We start from the raw sequence: 21,442 nt of genomic DNA, 5'->3' as shown, positions 1-21,442 counted from the left end.
TTAGTGTCTGAAGAGCTGGAGTTACAAGCCTGCAGAGACTCACCCAGATCAGGGACCTGTGTTTTATACTGTCCAGTATATTCAGACTTTTGCCAGATGAGAGAGGAGTGACCACTCAGCATTATGGAGTAGAAATGTGACCCTCTCTTCCAATAATGTCACCAGTGCCTTTTGGGGTTCTGTCGTGTGGATTGGGTTGACCTTATCTTTCTTAGCTGTCAGTTCAGGATTCAGTTCTGAGTACGTTTGAGCTTCCAGAACTGGACTACTGTTTTGTCTTCTTGTATCCTTACTGTCCTGGGAACTTTATACCTTTAACAAAATACAATAAAATCCCTTTACTGGTACATCAGGAGGGAGTAGGACTAAATCCTGATATGCAATCTACTCTTCCTGGAATATACTGGCTCAGGGACAATTGATCTATCTCATGACTCTAGCTTCTAAACGAAGCAAAAGAATCAGATAAATTTGGCTTCTATAGTTGAAGGAAGATTTCCCCTGGATTAAACTGTTAGAGAGCATTTAGTTATTTGCAAGACATGTGAATAGCAAGCACAGTACACCAAGTTGTCAGGTGAAAGCTCAGGAAGGTAGTTGTATAAGGACTCAAACTTAAAAGTTTCTCACAAAACATTGAACTCTGCCACCTCAGAACAAGGACACACTCTGACTGTTGTAAAACCAGCTGCTCCTACAGCTGCTCAAAGCCAAGCAGCACTTGGCAGGATGAAGGCATTTCATCTGCTCCAGGCCCACTAGCCAACATGGAAAAGAACTCCAAGACTGTCCAGGCTTCTTTAAAAATGCAGCTGGGAAGGCTCCTCAGTGTCGCAGTGGGGCTGGGAGGAGCTCCTTACTGGAGTCATCTGGAATTTGAACGGGTGTGATTTCTTTTTCTTGGATGAGTTTGGGGCTCATTTTTTTTTCTTTTATGACCTAGCTATAATGGCTGTGAACCCTGTATAACATAGATTTAATTCAGTTAGGTTCAGTGAGTTTTGTCCTGTTGCAAGAATGCTACTAGATTTTATAATTTCCTAAATTCTGAGGCCTTATAATTCCATCCAAGAAATAGGAAGTGTGTTAGTGGGGCATCTCAATGTACAGTTGTTTTGAGGGTATATATTTCTGCGGGAAACAAAATGGGTAGTACCCTGAGGGAATCCTGAGGGATGGTCTGAGCACAGGTGTCTCAGGGTGAAGGGTATCTATGGAGTTTTCCTAAAAGTGGGAATCCAAAGAAAAAGCAAAGATGTTGAAGAAACCTCTTTCCATTGTAACTTCCTCATTATTGCTAATCTTTTTAGAGAGCATCCCCATTACTTCATCATTCAAAGGTAAGGGTTAACAATGAAAGGTTTTTTACATTTTCTAAAAAATAATCTCTTTAGAATATATCATTTCCTTATACTGCTAGGAAATTGATGTATAGAAGTTGTACAGAATCTGATAAAGCAATAAATGATTTATATTTTCCATAACTTCTCAGCACGTATTATTATTTAGTAATAATGTAGCCCTTAAGTGTAAAACCATGAAAAGGAAGAGAAATTCATGACACTTTGAGATATCATAGTTTATTGTGAATAGTGAGTTTGTAAACAATCCAGTTGACATGTTAATTGTGAAACATTATAATTTGTGTAAAACAATAGTTTAAATTTTATTGTGGTTGATTATATTCCAGACATTTATGATCTTGTTTTCCATTTGCTATCTCACTTGGGTATTGGTTTTGGAAATAAAAAGACAATGTATTTAAAAATACACTTTGAAAGCTGGGTGTGTTGGCACATGTCTTTAACCCTAGTACTGGAGGGGCTAAAGCAGGAGGATCCTGAGTTCAAGTTCACACAGTGAGACCCTGTCTCAAAACCACAAAACAAAACGCACTTTGTATTTTGCATGTAAGAGTAATTTTATTAATTAGTACCAATCCCACAGGGCTGCTATGGGTAGTAAACGAGTATGTGGGGTGTGTGTGTATGAGAGAGTGAGAGAGAGAGAGAGAGAGAGAGAGAGATGCAGAATGCAAAGTTCTTGGAACACAGCAGTAAGTATTTGTTGAAGCCTTGCAGTTATTGTTAGTCATTAATTGTTCACACTTATTGGACAGTAACTATATAGGTAATTATATATAACACATTATCTTATTTAATCCCCACTGACAACATTATGGGGTAGGAATTAGTCCTGTTTTACAGATGAAATAACTGACGCTTAATAACTCACAGTGACCATGAGCTAGGATGAAGGGAGACAGGGTTCCCTCTCATCCTAGCTCATGTGTCTGCATAATCTAAAATGTTGTCCTGCCTTGTGCTGTTGCTTTCTTCAGAAACCTATGTTCAGGACTAGAGAAGTTTTATACTAATCAAAGGATGTTTGTAAGCTAATGGTTACTTTTTATTTTCCAATATAATGTAGATTTAAAATCATCTATAAAGTCATCTACATTCCTGAGTGATCCTGTCAGTGTTCCACCCAGACCATTCTTTAATGGATGGTTCAATGAACCATTTCTTTATTGTCATGAAAATAGCTTTTTAGTGTACCAAATTGTAGATTAAAGGTAGTTAAATTCCTGGTCACAGCCAGTGACCTATAACTATAACATATCCCCAAGCCAGTAAATCTTCTGAACTGCTTTATGTTTTTCCTGTGGATTGCCTGATTTTCCCTCCTGAGCAGTTTTAGATTTCCTACTGCCTCAGAAGCTCTTGAACCTAATTCCTTTCAAAGAGATAACTAAAGTTTTTCTATTAAGAATTAAACACCGAGTAATAGCAAAGACGAGTTGGTTAAATAATTATGGTAGTTCCATAAAAAAAAATATTAAGACGACCAGTTAAAAGAGTAAAATATAAAATAGACTTACATGTATGGTACAGAAAAATTTTCCCAGGATTAGTATTACTTTACAACATAGCATCACTACAGGAAAACCAACAGCATGGGTAAGGGGAAGCAGGCTGGGAGATTGCATATGTCTGTCTGTATTGCCCAGTAAGGTGAAGACACAAGAAAACTGTTGACAGTGGTTTCTTCAGGAGAAGAGTCTGGGGATGGAGAACAGATGGAAAGTTTGCATTCTTTACATATATTTTTGCATGTGCTGTTAGGGGAAAAAAACCTAGTAGGTAAAATTTGGTTTCTAGAGAACTTAAAACCAGTACAATAAACTTCCCCCATTTCCTCTTACCTATAAAAAACTTAAGGAAATATTTGTCATGTCTGTATTTAAACCATGAGGGCTAGAATGAAGAATTGGTGCTGTGCCACCTGTTCCAAACTGTGTTCTCCACCTCTTCTCCCTCCAGTTATTTCTGTGCCTGTCATGCTAAAGTCCTTCTCCCCTGCAAAGCTGCCTGCTGTGTCTTTTGCCTCCAGCTCACCTCTACCCTTGTTTCATCTCTGCTTTTGAGTCCTGACAGTCCCATAAGGTCTAGGTGAGATTCCAGCCCTCCAGTGTTTCTTTGATCCTCCCACGTGGAAGGGAGCTCTCTTTTCCCTTTCTTTACTGTGCAATCTATTCATTTCTGGTAAGTAACACAGCCATTACTTAAGCATATATGTTATTTTCCCTGCTGAATTCTGAGCCCTACAAAAGCAGGATTAATGTCAAATTCTTCCTTGTTCAAAACATTCTTCCTACCTCTAACAAGATCTAGAGCAATGCTTGAACATAGTTGTTTCTCATAAAGTCCACCGAAATGAACAAATGGACATGTAGAAATTAGATTTTGTGGCCAGGCCTGGTGACTCATACCTTTAATCCTAACAACTTGGGAGGCAGAGATCAGAAGGATTGCAGTTTGAGGCCAACACAGTCAAAAAAAAGTTTGAAAGATTCCTATCTCAATCAATGGCTGGATGTGGTGATGTGTACCTGTCATCCCACCTATGCAGGGAAGCACAAATAGGATGCTCTAGGCTGGCCAGGCATAAAGTGAGACCCTATCTCAAATGTGACCAATACAAAAAGGGATGGCAGAGTGGCTCAACTGGTAGAGCACCTACCTGGCAAGCACAAGGCCCTGAGCTCAAACCCCAGTACCGCCCCCTCCCCCCAGAAAAAGAAAGAAAACAAGGCTTTAGAGCACAACAGTGGCTCCCGTCATGGTGCTTACAGAGAGAATAAAGCAACTGAAAGGTTTAGTTTTCCCTCAAATTTTTAGTAGTCTGTGGAGATGTTGTGAAAATAATCACAAGGGCAGCATGGGACTCATGGCTCATTTTTGATTTTCCTAAAATTGCCTTCATTTGAAAATCCAGAATAGTTCAAGAGACTGTTAAGAAAGACCCTCTGAGGTTAGTACAGCAAAATGGCATTTGTTGTTAAATTGTTACTTGCACAAAAGGACAGGAATTGTCTCTGTCAGTTTGTAGCCATTACCTTCATTTGTGGTGGATTGTCTGCTCCCATTGTATATGAATTTCTTGGTGGGCCATTTGTAATTATCCAACTACCAAAACAATGCAACATTTTATTGTCTCTAACTAGTGTTTACCAATAAATCAGTAAATAGCCATGTTAGTAAGAATAAATTTAAAAAAGAGAAGGGTCTCTGAAAATTGAGAACAGACTACCAGGTCCCTTCTCTCTTTAAATCCAGTGTTTTGCAATTGAGCCTGCATAGGGGTAGACAGAAATAGAATGGAAACTACTGAACCATCAACACATGGTCCTAAGTCATGTGGAACTTGATCATTAGCCAGTCACAAAATGTTCTTCTCGTTCTATCAAGAACTATATTAATATGTGTGTGTGTGTGTATACTTTTTATTGTGTGGAACTGGGGTTTGAACTCAAGGCTTCACACTTGCAAAGCAGACACCTTGCTGCTTGAGCACAGCTCCAATCCATTTTTTTCTGATTATTGTGAAGATAGGTTCTCTTGAACTATTTGCCTTGGCTGGCCTTGACTTGCAGTCCTCCCAATCTCATCCTTCCACGTAGCTAGAATTGCAGGCATGAGTCATCAGTGCCCAGCAGAGGTTTATATTCTCAATTAACTGCTTTAGTACAGGTCTCTGATGTCTCTAAATCTCTTTCAGCAAATTCTGCTACGTTGGATGGAGATTGCAGAGTGCCAGAATGTTTGCAAATATTCTGTCCTTGACCTGTCATTTGCTTTATTATTTCATGTATATTCCAAAAAAGTTGAAAAGACACCTACCAAGATGATAATTTTGTTCTTAGTGGCTCCAAAGGTGGTCTTTGTGAGATTAATCAAGTCATTCCTTGTAAATGTTAACTCATCTTGTCTGTGCATTGCTAAGGAAAGATCAAATAGGCTCCTGTGATGTAAGAATGAACCCGTTAAAATAAGTCAATTGGTCTTCCGGATGAACCTAGGGGGTCCACGGCTATACTCACAGTCTTCATCCATCTTGTCAATCAGTTGCTTGTTTTTAAAATTCTTTGAGTTATCGTCACAGCTCCTTAGAAATGATCTGAACAGGCAATGTCCTTCGGCTGGCAAAAATAACTGGCATCAGAGTCTCTTGTTTGGGAATAATAATACCGGAAGGGGAAAAATGGCGCATTTAGGCTTGCCAACATTTGAAATACATGTGAAAAGGACAGCAGCAGTGCCATTGAGCTCTATTGAAATTCGCTGGAGTTAGAAGCTTTTCAGAAATAGGGAAACGGGAAAGCGGTTAGTGTTGTTCTAACAATGAGTGCCTATTACATAAACAGAAGGAGTTGGCCTGCGTGGGAGATAGGTCCCACCCACTGTTTTTAAAAGTTGAGCTTAGTTTATGACTCATCTGTGATGCAGCTGATAAGGGGTTCCAAGAATTCATCCCTGTTGGCCCCAGAGAGGTAGGAGAGTGTGTGCACGCACGTGTGTGCACGCATGTGTGTACGCCATGCTCAGGCACATTCATGACATGCACCTGCTTCACTCAATCCTGTTTATACTGAATTGCATCAGCTGCTTTGGTGCTATCCAAGGACAAGAGTGTGACCTCTACTTTGGTCCACCATAGTTTTCTTCGCTTGCAAGAGATAACTATATGGTCTTGATTTTATTTTATTTTTTGGCGGGACTAGGGTTTAAACTGAGGGCTTCACACTTACTAGGCAGGCATTCTACCTGACCAGGTTTTTTTGCTTCTAGTTATTTTTCAAAAATAGGATCTCATGTTTTTGCCCAGGCCACCTAGACTGTGATCCTTCTATTTATACTTCATTAGTAGCTAGAATGACAAGCACACACCACCACACCTAGCTTATTGGTTGAGATGGGGGTCTCACTAACTTTTTGCCTGGGCTGGCCTCGAACTGTGATTCTGCTCATCTCTGCCTCCCAATTAGCTGGGATTACGGCCGTGAGCCACTGTGGTCTGCGGTTTTAACAGCATTAGTCACCTCCATGATGCATACAACGCCTTTTTCTAGTTCACAGTCAACTAGATGTGTATCAGCACAGTAGGGCAGTTAAATACAGTCCAGAGAGTTGGATTTGCAAAGTTAGTTTGAACTTTTATTACACACAGAGTGGTAGATGGTTTGACACATTGGTTTGTTTGTTTGTTTTTGGTGGTACTGGAGTTTGAATTCAGGTCTTCTCATTTGATAGGCCGGCAATCTACCGCTTGAGCCACTCCACCAGCCCTGTTTGACACAATGGAAAGCCACTCCTGTGTAAGCCAGTTAGTTTTGTTTTGTTCTGTGACCCCAAACACAATGGCCTACAGACCAAAGCCACACACAGTCTTTTTTTTGTATGGACTGATTCCCAAGAACGGCTTTTAGTCTTTTAAAAGGGTTTAAAAGAATATTCATAAAATGTACATTGTTTTGTCACCTCCTCCTCCCTATTTCATGAAGAAACTAAGATTCACAGAGTTCAAGTATCTTGCTGGTATGCCACTAATTTTGGGGAGAGGGGTACAACATGTCCACTGGACACTCCTGTTTTATACCTCCCATCTTCCCTTAAGTGTGCACTGTTACCAGGGAAACGCAGTGGCAAGCATGAATGAAACCCACATCCACTGCTCTACTGCAATGGGAATCGAAAACTTTAATTTCAATCCTATGGAATTTCTCTGTCAAGAGCCATATCTTTAGAGATTTTTAAAAGGGGGCATTGTTTAAAAGATAAGGTTCTAGTTTTGAGGAGACGAGAAACCAGTTGTCCTTGTGTAATGGAAGAAGAGGAACGAGGGCATGTCAACAGTTAGAAATGAAGCCCCTACCAAACCCACAGCACTCTACTAACGAGGAGCAAAAACAGGAAGTGATAGCAGCACATGGCTTTCTTCTCACTGGTACGACTTCCTCATTTAAGCTCAGGCCTCCTGCTAACATCTTTAACTTCACAAAGCAGCAACTTCCCTGAGAAGTTCTATTTCTGTCTTCATGCCTCTTTTAAACACCCCTGTCTTTTTACAGTTACATCGGCTATTACTTGATTTGGATATCAGTGATGTTTATGTCTCTTTCTAGACAAAACAAAATAACCTAACTAACTATGAGGCTAGATTAAGAGAACTTTTGTATCAAAGAACTTAGACTTACCTAGAAGGAAAGAAATGGAAGGGATTGTATAAATAATTGATCCCTTCTGCCCTTGGGCCTGTCTTTAACAATCATTCCTTTCCTTCCCTCATCCAATCTGTAAATACTGCAAGTAATCACATGTACCAGATCCTGATCTGCTGGTCCTCTGACACTTCCTGTCTTCCCTTAGACAAATAGTTAACTTCTCTGGCCTCAATTATCTTATCAGGAAAATAAGACTAGCAATAGTACTACTTATAAGTAGAATATGAGGATATGTGCTCCGGGTAGACCTGGCATATAGTGAATACCCCAAATTTTTGGTAATGACCAATAAAGTTGAATTTCCATTTAAGTAAATTAAAGCTCTAAGAAACTCATTTTCATGTAGAAGATGATAATTATAAATTTTCCAAAATATTTTAAATATTCATGTGAATTAGGGATTCAAAATCCTTGTCCCTCTCTCTCCTTTTCAGGGATATCTCCTTTCATTTGAGCTCTCATTCAATAAAGGATTCATTCCCTGTGTCCCTTGCCTCGCCACTTAATCTTCCTACTGGTGTGGCTTCCCCAGGCCAGGAACCAGCATCCCTGTTCTAGACTCTCACTGAGAACCTCTGTTCAATGCTTCCTTTCTATCCAGCTTTAAAGTCATGATTCCTCACTTAAATTCCTTTTTACCATCCCTGAAAAACCCCTCACACTTGCTAGGCAGGTGCTCTGTCACTTGAAGCATACCTGTAGACCTTTTTGCTCTGGTTATTCTGGAGATAGGGTTTCTGGGGCTGGATTTAAATTTTGTCTTATAAATATGGTACCTCAACCAGCAGTATGTTTATGAGCTTTGAAGTGAGGGCTGTAGTTTGGTGGGAGATAGGACTTAAAAAAAAAATTATGGATAAAGACCATCTTTACCAGCTCAAGTACTTTGGTGAGTTTTTTGGCAGTACTGGGGTTTGAACTTAGGGCCTCACTCTACCATCTAGCCTTTTTTCTTTAGTTTATTTTTTATAAGGTCTCCCACTTTTGCCTTGGGCCAGCCTTGGACTGCTGTCCTCCTACCTCAGGCTCCTGCAGTTGAGATTACAGGCATGAGCCATTACGCCTGGCCCTCAGGGCAGTATATACATATATATATATAATTCTCACTTAATTGAGGGAGGTAAATGTTTTCTATTTACAATGGATTTAGAAGAAGAATGAGCTGTTTGGTTTTTGACTCAGAGGTGGTCAAGATGCAACTTTCTTTGATAGCCCTAAATCCTCTTCTTACAACACCAGCTACCCCCACCATACTGCCCAGGCTCAACCTTAAGGAGATGAAAGCCTTGTTCTGGGATGAGGTAGGTGCCTCACTTGTGGTGAGGTAGGGGCCATGGCTACCTTGGGTCCCAAGATCAGCCTTGTGAATCTGTCTCCCCAAAAGGTTGGTATAATATCACCAGTGACTAGAAGAGTCTGAGGATTACAGCAAAACCAACCATTCAGAACAGAAAGGCCCAGGGAGAGTAGGGAGCTTCCACTTCTACCCTGATCATCAAAGCCCTCACAGAACTGCCTCGAGACAGAAAGAAGGAAGAAAGTTTCAAGAATAGTGGAAATAACACTTTGACAAAGATGAATGATCAACATTTCCCAACAGACATGGCACCCATCTTTAGCCAGAGAATTTTCTGGAACCCCTAAGGAGATCCTGGGGACTTTCCAGCCTGTGGGCTGCCATGTTGATGGCCACCACACTCATGAAAGCATAGATGACACCACCTGTGGCACAGCTTGATCCCCAGCTAGTTAAGAAGTACAGAGGAAAATATTTCAATACAGGATCATCTGATCAAAAAAAAAAAAATGAGGAAGTGTGGTGAGCCTCAGGTCCCCTTTAGAAAAAGAAAAGAGACATGGGGGAGGAGAGTTTGAAAATAATGTTTAAATCCATATCCTGACGAGGTAAGTGAAACTTGAAGAACTTCCTCAAAAAAAGTAGACAAGGCCTGGCTTTCCACACTGATATCATTCCCCACAGGAATGATAACCATTCAGCTGTTAAGTGCTTCCCTCCATTGCAGTCTTACCTAGGCGGCTACAGGTCTGTGTTCCAGGTAATGAAACTGTAATGTTGGCACAGCGCCTCACTGCAGACAGTGTGGCAGGTTATGTAGCAATCGTGCATTGTAGCATTTATGAGAAACAGAGACAAATGAGATGTACATATACCACAGGGCCAGAGCTCACGACTTTAAATCTCACTACTCCGGGTGTGGTCCATGGACCAGCAGCATCAGCATCTCTGGGATGCTTATTAGAAATGCAGAATCTCAGGTCCCATGAAACCCGATGAATTAGCATATTCGTTTGTTTGGTTTTTTTTTTTTTTAATCAAGATCCTCAGATAATTCACATGCACATTAAAGTTTGAGAATAGCTGCTTTCAACTTTGCAAGGGAGAGTCATGCTAGGGAAGGCTGGGGAGGGTTCTCTGTTCTTATGAGAATACAGGTCTTGGAGGAGTTGAAATCACTCAGCTCCAGGCAGCCTCAAACACCCCCACCTGAGTTATTTCTGGCTCCAAGGCAGCGACAGTTGCTTCACCTCCACCCTTCCAAAATAGGCATGCTGAGGTGGAAATGTTGTGTGAATCTTACTATATAACCAGGCTTTTAAAATAGTGTTTATGAGATTGCTTGCTATTGTTATTTACATATTCATTATATACCCCAGTTTAAAGGGCAGGATTTGGTAAGTTTGCCAAACTACAGTTATAAAATCATCCCCATACCATGGCATAGAACATTTAAATCAACTTAAATGTTTTAGGCTCATTTGTTGTCACAGCTTCTCTAGCATATACTACCTTTTTCCCCCTTTGTATGGGGTATTGGGGTTTGAATTTAGGGCCTCATACTTGCTAGGCAGGCACTCTACCACTTGAGCCATATCTCTATACCTTTTTACACTGGCTATTTTGGAAATAGGGTCTTGCTTTTTTGCCCAAGCCACTGGGCTGTGATCCAATCTACACTTTCCAACATCAAGTGAAATGACAAGCACACACCATTATGCCCAGCTTTTTTCCATTGAAGTGGAGTATCGTGAACCTTTTTTTTTTGCCCAGGCTGTCCTGGAACCATGATCCTCCTCAATGTCACCCTCCCGAGTAGCCTGGGATGACAAACACATGTTACCGTACCCAGCTCTAAATGGGCACTTCTAATATCATCTTTTGAGATAATAGTGAACTGGTAGGTCAGTCACAGGACTATTTTAGGTAGAGTGTGTCTTGATTTTTACCAAAATATTGACATAGTCACATAACTTGCCAATGAGATCTTAATATTTATAATTTCACTGATTCTTAGCTAAGAGACTATTACTTGTGTGTTCAGTGTTGAATGTAAATAGGTGACAGGTGAATTAAATCATCATGGCCTGTCCTATAATATAGCGGTGAAAACACATAATAAAGAAATAAAATAGATGATCTGGCTGCTTGGTGGAAAATGGATCTGAGCAGGAAAGAAAAGGGAGACAGGTCAAAATGATCACATTTACAGAAATTAAAGATAGTGTCTTGAACTGAAATGATGGCAGTGGAGATGGGGGAATAGAGGGATGCACATGCATTTGGGATATATTCTTGAGATAGAAATAATAGGACACTTGCCAATGCATTAGATATGAGGGATGAGAGATCAAGGATGACTTCCAGTTTCTGACTTGAGCAGTTGGCAGGACGGTGGGCCATTTCTACTCAGTTAGCACCAGTGGCTCAGATGAAGGCACACTGAAGATGTGAAGCTGATGAGGTGGATAAAACAAAGGAAGAAGGATTGCCAATTTAAAAAGATACCACAAGCCCTGAGAGATAAAACATAATAGAAATAAATGTAGACTTCTGCACTAAGCTTAAAAACAAAGTTCACAGGACAAAAGGCAGATTTAACCCAGTAGCAGTTTACACCCGAATTTCAGAAAGAAGGAAAAGTGTGATATGGCTGCCACAAAAATGAATCCTAAAAGAGGTCGCCTTAAAAGAAGTATGATGTCTAATGCAAAGAATTAAAAACCCTAGCATTCTTTGCACCTGTTTAGACAAAAAGTGATGCTTATATCCTTGGTACTTGTCTCAGCACACAGCCTTTGAAAAGATAGTTGAGAAACTTGACCATGACTGAGATGTGAACAGCTTGAACCCTCTCACAAGATGAACAGCTGAGAGCATTGGGGGTGCTTAAGTCCAAAGCACAACAATCAAATGAGCACCTTTGGGAGGACTGTTAGGTTGAAGAGGTGTTAGACTTCAGATGGATTGAAATAGATCTGGAGGGTATGAGGAGGACCTACAGATAGAAGAAGCAGTAGTGTTTTCTACTGAGCCTCATTTCCAAAGCACAGACCTTTCCAGAAACAGAAGGAGTGATATAATGTGTTCCTTGTCAGAAGACATTCTGCAGATGTGGGTGCCTATGTGTTGGCATGGAGCAGAGAGGTTTCCTCTCTGCATTCCTGTACAGCGTTCTACTCTACCTGGACAGGGGAGTTTCTATATGTCTCTCTATGACCCAGCGACCTAGAATTCTGTTTCTTACCCAGCCTCTTCCAGGATGTCCCTGCATCACATCTCGTGCTGCTGACACAAGGGCTTTTGAAAACTCCTGACCACATTCACAATTCTAACTTTCCCACCACCCCTCCCCCACCGCCCATGTGCAGTTACATGTTCTAGATCCTTCTGTCAAGGTTGGACACAAATCTGAACTATCAACACCTCAACAAACCAACTACCATATAAGAATGCCTTTTTAAGCAACTGGCTTTTGCCCTGACTGTTATTAAAACTTCTAGCCAATGGTTAGTTAGCCTTATGGAATCTTAAGTGATACCCAGATGAGCTGAAAAAGGAATCATTCGTGTTCCTCTTTGTTAGCACAAGAATACCGGCTTGTGTTTCTCTTCAAGGAAACCATAATTATGTGTTCGAATAACTATTTGGACAAATACGGAGACCATTATGCTCAAAACAGAAGTGTTCACATGAGCACCACATTCTCTTTTACTATTCCTCTTTGCTCTTTTTTTTTTTTTAGATGTCATGGTTTCTCTGTGTCAAGGCATCTCTGATTTAAGACTTTTTAAACCATTCGAGGATCTACTAGAGTCAATAAACAACATATAACTTTTTTCTAAAAATTGAAACAAAGAGGTGTACTTATCTAAAGTTTATGCCAGATTCTGGTATAGCTAAAGCATTCTTAGAATTTTATATACACAAGTTCCTTCTTAGTGACCTGATAAAGAGTTTTATTTTATATTAGGTTTTGGTCATAGACGGCAGATCTGGCCAGGCATGGTAGAGCAAGGATTTCCATATTGAGATCTGTCATTAAAAAAAAAAAGGAGGAAGATCTGTATTTGGGGAGGGATGGGACATATTCCATGTCATCTTCTATGCCGTGCAATATTATGTCATTAAACATGGGAACAAAAGGATTATTTTTGTTATTGTGGGAGCACCTTATTCTGTCCTGTTTAACTGTGGTGAGGAACATAGGGGAGCACCCTACTAAAGTCTGCCCTGTTCAACACTTCTTCCACTTGCAAAAGGAAAAGAGGGTAATGGGAGTTTATAAAGAGATTCCTTACCTCTGCCAAGGAGCAAAGTATCATCGCCAAAGAGATTGGACCTATAGACTATATAAAGAGGCAAGGACCCTGTGATTCCAGGGTTTTTATCAACTGAGGGATCACTGCAGATGTGTCCTCAGAGAGTTTCTTCTGCTATTAAGTTCCCAGATTCTCCCATAGGGCCTTAGGTAAGTCTACATAGATGTTAGTAATTAACCCTCATGCTAGGTGGATCTTCCTACATTAGCCTTGAGTCCACAGTAATGTCGCATCTTACTCTCCTGGTCAATGCCAGCACAATTCCAACAGGGTACATGGTCACTCCAGAACAACACATGACAGGTCCTAAGACGCACCCATCCTGTCCCCACTGGGAAGCCTGTTCTACCAAGTGCCTCCAGAGCCTGTTATCTGCATACTTAGTGTTCAGTATTCCTGAAAACACAGAGGGAACTTTGAGTGAAACTCAAAGCTTGTTTCTTCAACACAAATATTGTGTGTCTTATAAGACAGAAAAGCAATCAAACTGCAGCTTGATTCTGTATCTTTTTTCTATGGCAGAACTTATCAAATTCTGTTCTGTTACATATCTCCAAGCTACTGGGCTGGTTAATAAATGCTTGCTGTCAGTATCATGTCTGTCAATTAAAATAGATTATGAGGGACTCACTCTCTTCGTCACCCTCTTCACTTGAAACTCTTAGCCAAATAAATATATATCTGTATGCACTTCCTCAATAATCATAATTCATCTAAATTCCCCTTTGTCAACTGGACAGTTTGGCCTTTACCCAACGTGTTGGGTTTTCTATTCTTCTTCCCAGTTTTACTTCTGGAGAGCTCAGTCTCTCTTTTGTTTTTTGGCCTATTTCTGGAGCCCATCTGTTCTACTGGTGACCATTCTGCACTCCTTAATGTCCCTGTGGCTGCACTGAGGCAGGAGAAGCAAAATGATGTAGATCTAGAGAAAGCTAAGGAGCAGTCACTCTGCCTGGGGCAAGGAAAGGCAGGGGAGGGCCTTGGAGCTGGCCCTAGAACAATGAGTGGTTCAACAGGTGTGCGGTGGTGGGGAAAGGTCAAGAGTAGGCAACCCACACTGAGAAAGCATGGTGTGCCAAGTGCCTCTCCACAGCACTTGTGAGGAAAATAATTGCCTCTAATTACTCCAACATGGAATCAGTTTCAGTAATGGATTGTTCCAGGGTTGTATTTCCCCTAGCTCAGGAAGTGAGTGGTTTCATATAGGGACTGGGATTTTATTTTCTTTTTAATAAATACGTTTTATTTTCAGTTACCATGTATGTTTTTACTAAATGATTCAGAAATAATCTATGTAATCTCCCACATCATTTTAACTGTGCTTTTTCTTTAAAAAGATATGATAATGAGCCCGGTATATTAAAACAAAAACATGAGTTAATCTTTTCATTATACGTGTCAAGATTTCCCAACTGGTTAACAGAGGCATATATTTATCTAAGAAGAACCAGGTGCAAAAAGAGTGGATTAGATTAGTATTATAATGTATAGATTAAACAGAGGTGTGGGGTGATAGATTATGTCATTTGGCTTGTGTCTTTCTATTAAAGGTGAGCAATCTAGACAGGGAAGAAGTTAACCAAGTTACCTAAAGTCCTGTGGTCACTCTCCCAAGGCCATCCCACAAAATCACTGTCCCCCATTCGCTAAACCACTTCCTCACCTGGAACAACCTGAGAGTATGCATGCCACAAAGTACAAAAGCTTTCTTTCATCAGGTGGGCTTAGTATCACCTCAGCTGAAATGTTCCCAGATACCTATTTGGGTTTTGACTTATGTAAAGGCCTGAACTGTAGAATGTTACTCCTGAGGCAATGTAGAGTTACTCAGATTCTAATAAGCACGTCTTCATCTGGATTTTCTTCTTTACTGAGGATTTTAGAGCAGGGTGACTAATAGAATCCACATTTTTGGTTACTATTAACACATAGTGTAAATTACACTTACCATGTAAATAGACCTTGGCTCTTCTAAAATGCAAGGTTAGAATATGTTGGTTTCTAGTTATCACAACAGGATTTATTTTCTTATTTTAGGATACTTTTGACTTCGGTGACATTGCTGTCTATCTATTCAATAAACCTTCTGTTGATCTGTTCCAAGGAAACAGGTAAGCTGAGAAGATGTCTATTTTATTAAACCCAAGGTGAATGATTTTCAGTGGCAGTAATTATGAAAGAATGGTGTTCTCTCTTGAGATAAATTTGATTATTAAAAAGAAAGACTACTTTGACTTTGGCAACCAAAAGACTTCTGGTGGTATTATGTAGGTAAACAGGCAATAAAATTGAAATTAAATTGTCACAGACAATGAGCAAATAGTGGACCTTCAGTTGTTCCTGTTTTTCTAGTTTGTGATGACTTCATTAAAAGATTTCAGTTTTTCCTTGAATCTTCATAAATCCTGAACAAAGAGCCCATGTTTCTATATATAGCCTCCAAGGTTTTAAAAGTAAACAGACCTTTTATTCTTTTTTTATGTATATTCCAAGGAGAAAATGTTCGTCCTGAGGCAATGTGGGAGTAAGTGAGCTACCAAGGACTGCAAGTTCTCTGGGCAGTGTAATACCTGAAGTGTTTATTTTCTATTCCTGGGACACTGGATTATGTTCGTAATACTTTGACTTTTACATTAGCTAAGACCACATTGGCCAGCTATTGTATACAGATGACTGGAACATTTTGTAATAAATTCAGGATCTAGCCATTGTCTAGTTTAAACACCAGTCTTATGAGAGATTAAACAAAGGTTTAATTATAGCCTGACCTATATTGCTTTCTCTGAACCTTTTGCAAACATGAACTGAACTGTCAATGAACGGTTTAAAAATTTAGTACTTATTGAAATGAGCTGGTTGACCACTTTAGAATTTTGCTTTAGCCAAATTACTCATTGGATAGATTTGTCTGCTGCTTTCTTTTGGGAGTTGCACTTCTTTGAACTAAATGTTACAAATGATCAAAATTCTTATGTAGTGACAGATGTCTCTAAGATTGGTGTTATATGTAAGAAGACAAAAGGGATTGATAGGATGTTATGAAGACAATGCTTTGTTAGCCTGATCAGCTCAGGTAACTCATTCAGAATGAATCTTTTTATTTCAAACATAAGGATCTTTTAAAAATCAAATATTTATTGTAATGCTACACATCAAACCTATGAAGAATGTCAGAGTGGGATTTTCCCCCAGAAGGGTAAAGATAGTTAAAGTAAACCTTATGTTCTAATAGTTAAATTGTAATACTTCTGTAGCCAACTCGAAAAAAGAGAAATGGTGGTCATTTCTCTGACATTTAAAAATGTCAAGAGGTTGGTTTATAATGACAATACCTTAACCTTTGGGAAGCCAAGATGTGAATTTACGAAAAGGACAAGACCTCTTAGGGGAATAGTCAATGGAATAATAAGAGCTTAGCTTTTTTTTTTTTTTTTTTTTTTAACTTTTAGAACGTAGTTATTTCTTGTGTCCTCAAATGTGATTCTTAACTAGGCTGCATGGTTTATGAAAAGCTGGGAGAACAAGTCTTTGGCACCACAGGGAAGCTGGTAATCTTTGGAGCCACCTCTCTACAGAACACTGGAGGTAAAAAGAACATGCTTTCTATCCATAACTTTACAATATGTGAATGTTATTATCTTTTCTAATTCTGAGGGCTGGGCATCCTCACAAGATTTAGCATAATTAAAGCAGTTATCCTTGTTGCTAAAATGGCACATGGGTAGTAAAAGCAGAGACAGCAGTCACTTACTTAGAGGCAAAAACTCGGTAGGTGTAGCTCAAGCTAGCTGTGTGTCTTACAGAAGGTTAGTCTAAGAACGGGCTGGTAACATTCCCTATTGCAACACGAGCCTCAGTCTCATCTTTCTAAAAGCATTCTCCTCTTCCTCCAGCCATGCTGAGCTATCTCTTCATAGTAAAAAATGAACTCCCCTCTGCTATCAAGTTTCTCATGGGAAAAGAAGAAGCATTTTCGTAAGTGATAGACCATTGTTTTGGTAATATAACCAAAATGTCTTAAATTTAGATGCAGGCTGATAAAAGCTTTTGTTTTATGAGAGTTGTAGAGAGAAAATTTTTCCTAGGCTGTTTCTTTGTTGTTTCCACAATAAATTTCTTTGAGGTGATGTGAATGAAAGAAGGGGAAGGCATTGAATGTGAACATTGTAATCGCAGATTTCATCCATCATGCTGCAAATGGTGGAGAGTGAATTTTCCCAAGAGCTTCAAATCTATATCTAGTTTCTGTGAAACAGAACAGATAGGGAGTATTTTTATCACTGAAGTAGAACATGAAAAAATGAAGACCCTAGCCTCTTCCCTTAAGAAGGCTCAGGGCATTGGGGAGCAAAATTTACGTAAGCCAACCTCATTAAAATTGTAGCTGATCCTGGAAAATGTTGCCCACTACAGTTGGCACAGCAGTCATGTTTTGACTCCATGTTGAAGAGTTCTTGTCAGTCTTAGTTTTTCTGTTTTCCTTCAAGGAAAAACTGTAGAAGCCAGAGTTCCTTGAGTTTTATCCTCAGGATTGAAGGGCAAATCCAAGAGATTCGGGAAAGAGAAATGTCTACCTGTGGTGACTCAGTTCTCACTGATAACAGCCAAGCAAAACAAAAAGGAACTTTCTTTTTAAATAATTCATTGGACAAGCTGTAATCTGACAGAAAGCAATGTGTGCATTCAGTGTTGAAACCACATAAATAATTCCAAGCAATGCCACATTTAGCCAATAGGAGAGGAACATAAGCAAAAATAAGACAATACCCGTTCTTTCGTTATATGGGAACGAAGCAATAGTAAAGAAGTAGTGGTTGGGTAAAGTGTTTGAATAAAACCTAAGTAATCATCAAAAAGGATCAGTTAAAAATAAGTAGTAAAAATTAATTAAAATATATCATGAAGTTTTACATTTGAGGGTAAAAATTTCTCTTTCTAAACAAAAGATATAACCCAGCCGCGTATCTGCTTTTCAGAGCCTGGTACGTGGATGGCCGAGTCCTGGTGGTCCTGGTGACATTCGGTATCATCCTCCCTCTGTGTCTCTTGAAGAACTTAGGTGAGGAGAGATCTTACCTCTCTCATAGCCTGCACAGGATCCAGCAATCCGAAACGTAATCAAAACCAATAGCTTCCCTCCGCTTCCACTTGCAGGGTAACAGTTAAGTGAATCATAAATTTCAAGCATTAATCAGGCCTGACATTAATGTGAGCTAAAAACACTGGTCACAAAAAATAAATAAATAAATACAATACAAAACAGAAAAACCACTGGTCAGTATGTGAGGTCCTGGGCAGTCCCATACTATGTCCGTGAGGAGGAGAGAGGTTCTGGGGCCAGAAAAGACTCTGCTCTTTTCAGTGACACAAGCTGCTCTATGAAAACTCCAGAAAATAGAGTTCTCCTAAGAGGTATGTTTTTGGTTTTCGTTTGTTTTTTATTTTTGCAGTGGTGGGGAATCAAAACCCAGGACTCTATGCATGCTAGGCAAGTACTCTACCACTGAGATATACCACCAATATCCCCAATCCCTCTTAAAATTTTTTTGAGACAAGGTCTTATGGAATTCTTGATCCTCCTACCTCAGCCTTCTGAGGCCTGAGATTACAGGCACGTACTACCACACTCAGCTTGAGGTCTTAAATACTCTGATTATTTAAACAAATAGATTTTTCAATCAAATGTCAAGACAGAATGTTGCTTGTATTATACCCCAAAGTATTATGTATTGCTCTGAAATGTAGAGTGATTTTGCTTGCTGAAGACAGGGAAAAAACTCTAAAGTCATACCATCTGGTTTTATGTTTTGGTGGTCCTAGAGTTTGAACTTAGAGCCTCACGCTTGCTAGGTAGGTGCTTTACCACTTGAGCCACTCCACCAGCCCTAAACCATTTGGTTTTGACACTTGTTTTTATGCTTATATTTGAAGACAAGCATGCCAGGTGTTGTGGGAATCTCATATACTGAATAATGAGGCCAGATTTCCATCTGGTCAAAAACCTCTAAGATGCGTTTCCTTTTAATCTGGGCTAATCCAAAAGTGTGGATTAAAGTCTTCTCAAAAAATTATGAACCACAGTGTTTTGTTTTTGTTTAACAAAATGTCAAACCTCTTGAATCTATGGAGTTTTTAAGTAGATTTTTTAAAAAACCTCTTTACTTAATTTTCTGCTTTCTGGATCTGTGTGTAAGCTTTTCTGTTGTGCATAGAGGTGGCTCTTTTTAGTGTGGATAGAGAAAGGTCCCCCCAGGGATGAGAGCAGTGTAGTTCCCAGGAGGCCACTCTACCTTTCTGAAGGTTTTGATGATAGTCATGCAACTCTCCCAGGCATTCTGAAGGGATGGAGTAAAGGTCCTCAGATGCTGCATTTGTAGAAATTCCCATTGTCTACTCACACATTCCTCTCTTCTGGGTAGAGAGTGTTGTAACTGACATTCAGTATGCATGCAACACGTGTACAATAAACAGCTACCAAGAGGGTCAAGGAATAAGTGGATTTGTCCAAAGTATACCCAGTGGAGACTTAGGGCCAAAACTAGGAGGTTCCATTTCCCTTGGATTCTGGAAGTTGTGTTTTCTGGTGTGCCACAGAGCACCTGAATCAAAACACATACTGGAATGCTTTTATTCAAAGCCCTTTTTTTTGCCAAATTAGCACTACCAAATAATACATTTTGACTTCACATGGCCATAAATGCGTATTACTTAGTCCCAAACTGTGCTTGAAGTAATAATACATTAAAAGAAATGAGCTGGGCATAGGGTGGTTCATGCCTATAATCCTAGCTACTCAGGAGACAGCGATCAGGAGGATCACGGTTCGAGGCCAGCCTGGAGAAATAGTTCATGAGCCCCTATCTCAAAAAAACCCTTCACACAAAAAGAGGACTGATGGAGTGGCTTAAGGTGTAGGCCCTGAGTTCAAACCCTAGTACTGCTGAACAAAAAAAAAAGAAACGAAGTAATAACTAAGCCACTTCTTTGAGTAATGCCATGTGATAGGAGCTACAGAGGTTAATAAATTCTTTGTTTTTCTCCTTTTTTAAAAAAAAACAAACTAATGAATGAAGTAATAATTTATTTTTTGCTTTTTTTTAAAGGGTATCTTGGCTATACTAGTGGATTTTCCTTGAGCTGTATGGTTTTTTTCCTAATAGTGGTAAGTACTAACTGAATGGTTGGCTTGGTTTTGACATAATACAATGCCATATGAAATTACCCATGATTTGGCTTCAATAAAATCTGTATTTTTAAACACCAGGTTATCTACAAGAAGTTTCAAATTTCCTGCGGTGTTTTGGAGTTAAATTCAACATTAAGTACTAATTCAACAAACACTGACACGTGCACGCCAAAGTATGTCACCTTCAACTCGAAGGTAAGTGCCCTTATCCTTTAAAAGTAAGGATGAACATTTTCGTTGGAGGTAGTTTATTTCTCATACTTGTAATTATAATTTTGAATGTGTTTGTCCTTAAAAGAACACACAGTACCACAGCTTCCATAGTCACAATGCATTCAGAGTCCTTTCAGAATGAAGCAAATGTATTTCACCCTCTCTTTTACCTGGCTAAAGATAGCCAAGCATTCCCTGTGAAAAATCTTCCTGTGTAGAGTAGTAGGCAATGCTTTTAAAAGAGATTGACAACAGCTTCTTATATGTTGGTGAAAAAAAGAATATTGTAAACGTCAGCTTGCACGATTGAAATGTAGACGCCACCACACATTAACACTTAAAAGCCTTCATGCTGTTAAGATTTGGTTGATTGTCTGTGTAGTCAGTCAGGCTTGGATTGCAGTCCTTGGGCAAGCAATCCTTGTGTAAAAATGAGGATCTATCTGTATCTTGCAGGTGTGTTGGAGTGTACCTGGCTCAGAGTTAGAACATAACATGTGTTACCTTTCCTTCCTTCTCTGCCAGCTTCTTTGTGCATTAGAACTTGGAGAAGTTTTAAAAATCTTACCTGAGAAAACAAAATAGATCTCTCTTTTTTAACTCTAAGGATTTAGCCAAACTAGTGAACTGTGGAATAATTTTCTTTTTAGATTCTGTCTTTTAAGTGTGCTTTGACACACCTGACAGAGAGCAATGAGCAGTCACGTAGAGGTGGAAGTCCCGGGCAAGTCATCTAACTTGTTGGCTACTCTCTGCTACTCTGAGATACTGTGGGGACCCAGCAGGAGGGCATAGAAAAAGCCCCATGTGACTGGCTAGTGCCACATAGACACAGGTGTTGGCGTGCCTGGGGTACATAA

At 39.6% G+C, this 21,442-nt stretch overlaps 1 protein-coding gene across 5 annotated transcripts in view; it reads left to right on the top strand.

The window, feature by feature from the left end:
* Slc38a1 (solute carrier family 38 member 1) overlaps window positions 1–21,442 on the top strand; it is a 60,677-nt gene that overhangs the window by 26,132 nt on the left and 13,103 nt on the right. For all 5 annotated transcript variants that reach the window (XR_012450823.1, XM_020180472.2, XM_020180474.2 and 2 more), the window contains 6 exons: window positions 15,221–15,294; window positions 16,676–16,768; window positions 17,077–17,158; window positions 18,160–18,242; window positions 20,287–20,345; window positions 20,448–20,564. Coding sequence is in view for 4 of the 5 variants with exons in the window: in XM_020180472.2 (XP_020036061.1) it covers window positions 15,221–15,294; window positions 16,676–16,768; window positions 17,077–17,158; window positions 18,160–18,242; window positions 20,287–20,345; window positions 20,448–20,564 (508 nt within the window). In the remaining variant the exon portion in view is untranslated. The remainder of the gene's footprint in view (window positions 1–15,220; window positions 15,295–16,675; window positions 16,769–17,076; window positions 17,159–18,159; window positions 18,243–20,286; window positions 20,346–20,447; window positions 20,565–21,442) is intronic.

The sequence above is a fragment of the Castor canadensis genome, chromosome 8 (genome assembly GCF_047511655.1).
Source record: "Castor canadensis chromosome 8, mCasCan1.hap1v2, whole genome shotgun sequence".
NCBI lineage: Eukaryota > Metazoa > Chordata > Mammalia > Rodentia > Castoridae > Castor > Castor canadensis.
Note: the sequence above shows the minus strand (reverse complement) of the source record. Positions and strands in the feature narration are given on the sequence as shown.